The 6182-nt window shown below is 36.1% G+C and overlaps 1 protein-coding gene across 1 annotated transcript in view; it reads left to right on the top strand.

Moving 5' to 3' along the window:
- The window catches only part of LOC106457871 (XK-related protein 4-like), a 73164-nt gene extending 67662 nt beyond the window's left edge, over window positions 1–5502 (top strand). Inside the window, exons 4-5 of the mRNA XM_013917321.2 lie at window positions 3452–3726; window positions 4543–5502. Coding sequence (XP_013772775.2) covers window positions 3452–3726; window positions 4543–5150 — 883 coding nt within the window. The 3' untranslated portion in view covers window positions 5151–5502. The remainder of the gene's footprint in view (window positions 1–3451; window positions 3727–4542) is intronic.
- The last annotated feature ends 680 nt before the right edge of the window (window positions 5503–6182 follow it).

Consider the following 6182-nt stretch of genomic DNA (forward strand, 5'->3'; position numbering starts at 1 on the left):
GGGTACCCTCATCTAGTATAAATATAATTCCTTAACGGATACCCTCATCTAGTATAAATATAATTTGTTAACGGATACCCTCATCTAGTATAAATATAATTTGTTAACGGATACCCTCATCTAGTATAAATATAATTTGTTAACGGGTGCCCTCATCTAGCATAAATATAATTCGTTAACGGATACCCTCATCTACTATAAATATAATTCCTTAACGGATACCCTCATCTAATATAAATATAATTTGTTAACGGGTACCCTCATCTAGTATAAATATAATTCGTTAACGGATACCCTCATCTAGTATAAATATAATTCGTTAACGGGTACCCTCATCTAGTATAAATATAATTCGTTAACGGATACCCTCATCTAGTATAAATATAATTCGTTAACGGGTACCCTCAACTAGTATAAATATAAAAAGGCTTTGGGGACACAAATTTGTGCGATTGCACGTAACTGTTTTATCACTTGGGTTGGTTGCTCAAAGCTACACAATGGGCTATCTGTGCTCTGCCCACCACAGGAATCGAAACCCGATCGTTCACTTCGTAATTCGGCAGACCTGCCGTTGAGTCACTGGGGTTTAGTCACTTGGTTTGCACATAGTTGTGTACTTATCCGTTTTATCACGTAGTTTACACGTTGGTGAATACGTCACCATATTATCACTTGGTTTACATATTAATGAATACTTAACCATTCTATCACTTGGTTTACACGTTAGTTAATACGTCACCATTCTATCACTTGGTTTACACGTTAGTTAATACGTCACCATTCTATCACTTGGTTTACACGTTAGTTAATACGTCACCATTCTATCACTTGATTTACATGTTAGTGAATACGTCACCATATTATCACTTGGTTTACACGTTAGTGAATACGTAACCATTTTATCACTTGGTTCACATATTAATGAATACGTAACCATTTTATCACTTGGTTTACATATTAATGAATACGTAACCATTTTATCACTTCGTTGAAATTTTTAGAACAAGGTTTGTCCAACCATTTTGGGATATGACGTATTCTCGACATTCCAATCGCCTGAAGTGTCAAACGGAATAAATCACATTACTAATTAAGCTTGTAGCTTTGTATATAACCCTAAATCTGTCCAGCTAATTCATTCCACAGCATAAACCCTGAATCTGTTCAACTAATTCCTCCCACAGTTTAAACCCTGACTCTGTCCAGCTAATTTCTCCCACAGCATAAACCATGAATCTGTTCAACTAATCTCTCCCACATGTTTAAACCCCGAATCTGTTCAACTAATTCCTCCCACAGCATAAACCCTGAATCTGTTCAACTAATTCCTCCCACAGTTTAAAACCTGAATCTGTCCAGCTAATTCCTCCAACAGTTTAAACCCTGAATCTGTTCATCTAATTCCTCCCATAGTTTAAGTCCTGAATCTGTCCAGCTGATTCCTCCCACAGCTTAAACCCTGAATCTTTCCATCTAATTCCTCTCACAGTTTAAATATTGCATCTGTCTAGCTAATTCCTACTACAATTTAAACCCTGAATATGGCTAGCTAATTCATCCCGCAATTTAAGCCCTGAAGCTGTCTAGCTAATTCATCCCGCAATTTAAGCCCTGAATATGTCTAGCTAATTCGTCCCGCAATTTAAGCCCTGAATATGGCTAGCTTATTCCTTCCGCAATTTAAGCCCTGCATATGTCTAACTAATTCGTCCCGCAATTTAGGCCCTGAATATGGCTAGCTAATTCGTCCCGCAATTTAAGCCCTGGATCTGTCTAGCTAATTCCTCCCATAAACATGACAGGCGGACTCGGGGGGGGGCCCGCGGCGTTTTCTTCTCTATATGGCATAAAACGCCCCCGAAAACCCTTGATGGGGTTTAAGAGTAGATTTTCAGGGACGCTGGACTTGAATAAGGCAACGAATTTTGTGTCTCTTATTCCCTGGGATTCTGAGGTGCCATATTTGAAACTGTATTTATTCACAAGCTAGTGGGACCAAACATGTTACACGTACTTAATTAGTACCATGAGCGGATGTCCTGATGTTTTTTTTTTGGACACAGACCACCGTTGGAGTAGCTGAAGAAGAAATAACTGGGGAGATTTAAGAGTTTAATCCGCACACTAAGGCCTATGTGAAATACTCCGCTTTTAACTCCGCAGCGGAGTGAGAGTATTTTATATTGTTTTTCACTAAGATATCGAATTATATAATCTAGAAACAAGCACAACACCACAGTTAGAAGTAATGTTTTTCTCGTTCACCAGTCTGTTTCTTAATCCTCAGGCTGCTCTGGAAACACTGACAGTTTTATCTCTTCGTACTAATGTTTATCACACGTTTCGAAATACGTTGGTTTTCTATATCGTTTTTTAATATTTGTCATGTTTAGTTTTTTGTTATGCATGATTCCACATTTTTTCGTAGATGTATATACACATTCTGACGTTATTAATAAAGCTATAACTCGAGGCAGATTTCCGTAAATGATCCGGGCGACCAAATTGAAGTTTTATTTATTTATACGTGAAAGCAAGTAATAATAATAATTTTCCAACAAAATAAGAGAGAGAGAGAAAACTTGAAATTCTGAGGAGATGTTTTTATGTTATATATATTGTAATATAAGAGTGAGTTTAAAAAGTTTCATCTCCATGCAACGAAATAAATATCTTAATTGTTTGTGAGGCTTATTTTAACATGGAAGCATAATATCTTGTGGGTTTATAAAATCACATAACACAACAGTTAGCAATGCAAGAGTTGTAGAGGCTTCAAACTTTACATCTGTTGCCTTTATAACTAACTCTTAATTAACTAATCACGATGTCTGTTACTTTGTAATGCTGTATATGTATCCTGACTACTGTTTCTTTGTAAAGTTATGTATATATACTCTCTAATTAACATAAGTACTTGTTGGCAGAGGACTTTGATTTCCACTAACGCTATTGTATGACGCATAACTCAATTCGTCATTTATAGTGGTGTTTGTTGCTTAGCAACGCTACTCTTGACGAATACTGGTGTTTGTTTTCACATTCTCACGTCGTTAACTTTCTATTTCCGATTCATTTCACTCATTCAGAGTGGCAAAAAATATATAACGTTTGAAGCAGCAGTCTAGATACACTTAAACTGCACATTCAACAGTAAATATGTCATAAAAGTATGAAACGTGTAGTTTCCTTATAAAATTCAAACCCCGTATCTACTTAGATAAAAAAAAATTGAGACACGTTTGGAGCTTTTTCGTTTCTTAAGAGTTCTTTTCCTAGATCAGATTTTTTTTCTTATGTTTTAAATTTAACGAATATTTCTAGAGTACTTGAAAATCACAACTCCATAAGCACCCTTTTTAAAAAAAGTTTTTGATCTGACAGACCTCATTCAACCGTAATGATGTTACATGTAATAATGTTGCGGAGTTTTGTGTTTCCTTTTCAGATATATTGATTTACTCGTCTATGGGTTCCGCAGTCGACGGCTCCGCAAACAAAAGAGGAGAAGAGAGCAAAACTGGCACCTTTCTTACCGACAGCCATCACCAGTAAGGATAGAACAGCCGAAAGAAGTTAACTACCATCTACTGATGATTCAAGAAGACAGAGACACTGCGCTTCTTGCACTGTTAGAGAGTTTCATGGAATCAGCACCTCAACTACTACTTCAGGTTTACATTCTAGCCCAGCGTGAAAAGGTTCCCACTGATCTTCTTACAGGTATAGCTTGTCGGGGAGTTTTAATTCCCCGTTTTTAAAGACATTTATCATAAGAATATCGACTGTTTATCTTATATTACCAATTACAAAAACTATCTCCATGAGATTTATTTTAACATATGTAGAGCATGCTGTCATTGAATCATTTTGCTTAATTATACAAATTATGTTTTATTCTCACTACACTTTTTTCTCATCTATTAATGTCGAATTTGAATAATCTTAAGAGCCTGATATATATTAATTGAAACTTATCATCAATATTTTCGTGTTCTTTATCTTCTCAGGCGATAAGAAGTATGATATCAAGAAGTATTTACCAAAATCTCTTTCTTAATACCTCCGTGTAACTTAACTGGAAGAACTAAAAATTGCTTTGTCACTTCAACCAGATCAATTCCGTGTAACTTAACTGGAAGAATTAAAATTGTTTTGTCACTTCAACCAGATCAATTCCGTGTAACTTAACTGGAAGAATTAAAATTGTTTTGTTACTTCAACCAGATCAATTCCGTATAACTTAACTGGAAGAATTAAAAATTGTTTTGTCACTTCAACCAGATCAATTCCGTGTAACTTAGCTGGAAGAATTAAAAATTGTTTTGTCACTTCAACCAGATCAATTCCATGTAACTTAACTGGAAGAATTAAAAATAGCTTTGTTACTTCAACCAGATCAATTCCGTGTAACTTAACTGGAAGAATTAAAAATCGTTTCGTCACTTCAACCAGATCAATTCTGTCCCAGATGTTTTTTGTTTTTTGTTAGTTTGCTTGCACCATTTCAGATCTATATGTGTCCATGTTGTTTTTCAGTATGCTTGCAGGTGGCTTCTGTGTGTTCTTCATTGTTTGAATTATCCTGGGCTTTGGCCTTTTACCAACGTGCTCTTCGGCGGTCAGTGCTAGACAAGAAAAACATGACTCGAACTGGAACTGCTCTTCAGTTTCTGTGGCGTTTTTGTACCATCGGAGCACGTGTGTTTGCACTAGCGCTGTTTGCCTCACAGTACAAGTTATGGCTAGTGCCAGTATGTGTGGGACACTGGGGTATCATGACCGTTTGGATCATGCACCAACAAACTCATTTCTGTGATAGCGAAACGGGGGAACAACGTCAGTGTGAGGAATACCTTTTCAACATGGTCATCGGGGCAATTTATCTTTTTTGCTTTCTCAACGTGAAGGACGAACCTACAAGGTACAAGGTCACCACATATTACGTAGTGGTTTTTGTAGAAAACGCCACTCTGATTGCATTGTGGTACATACGAACAGATCCCAGTGTGTGGTATCACCTACCTGCTCTTGTTGGTGTGTTTGCTAGTTTTCTATTTGGTGTAAGTATCATGATGGTTTACTACCGCTGTTGTCACCCCAATGGCAAACTTCCAGCAAAGGACCGTCGGGCAGGATGCTGTTGATTCAACACCCACCGCTTACCGAAGAAACCCGATATTCCACAGTTACGACAAAACAATAAGGAGCTTTTAAAAAAAGATAGAAGAAAACAAAGACGGTTAAAATGTTGTTGAAAAGACTGTGATAAATACTAGAGTATACTCGAAATTTAAACAACTTAGTAAAAAAACTGTGAAGGTTGATCTGGAAACAATCATCTGTATTTCTACAGTTGTCATGGTAACGTAATCCAAACCCTTTCTAGTGAGATTATATATGTACACGTATACACACATAACTTTACAGGCACTTGCTGTCTTTCTGTATTTTTAATGAGAACTGTGAAAAAAATATTTGTTTCACATTGTAATTAAAAACTGCAAAAATAAAGTTAATTGCACTGTTATGTTGACCATGAAAGAGTTATTTACATATTTATGTTCAACTAACTGGTACGGTACGCGTGGTTTGCTTAAAGTTACTGCTACCAATAATCATCTAAAAAGACCTTTTTAAAAGTACAAAGAAGCAATGACTTACATGAAATCAATTTTCATGAAAGGTAGATAATAAGATAACTCGTGACGATAACTGACCAGACTAAAACTATCACAGTCACTTGATTCAACCATCTACGATTTTGAAATTAACAGTGTTGTGGAAATTTTAAGTTTAAAATTTTCAAATACAGAATTAACACTAAAGTTAAAAAAAACTTCCCTTGAGTTGTCAGATTCTATAAAACAAAAACACCGTTTAAAATGCTACCATCTTGTGTTTTCCATCTCAAAAACAATTCTTGAAAATTTGCAATTTATTAACTGTAACCAATAAGTTGCGTATCACAGAAATATTGCCCCTCAGTGGCACAGCGGTATGTCTGCGGACTTATAACGCTAGAATCCGGGTTTCGATACTCGTGGTGTGCAGAGCACAGATAGCCCATCGTCTAGCTTTGTGCTTAATTTCAAAACAAACAAACACAAAAACACTGTGGTATACTTATAACATCAGGTCTTCTATGATTGGTTTAGTTTAAGCTGCATAATGATCTA

This window comes from Limulus polyphemus, unplaced genomic scaffold (assembly GCF_000517525.1).
Source record: "Limulus polyphemus unplaced genomic scaffold, Limulus_polyphemus-2.1.2 Scaffold384, whole genome shotgun sequence".
Classification (NCBI taxonomy): Eukaryota; Metazoa; Arthropoda; class Merostomata; order Xiphosura; family Limulidae; genus Limulus; species Limulus polyphemus.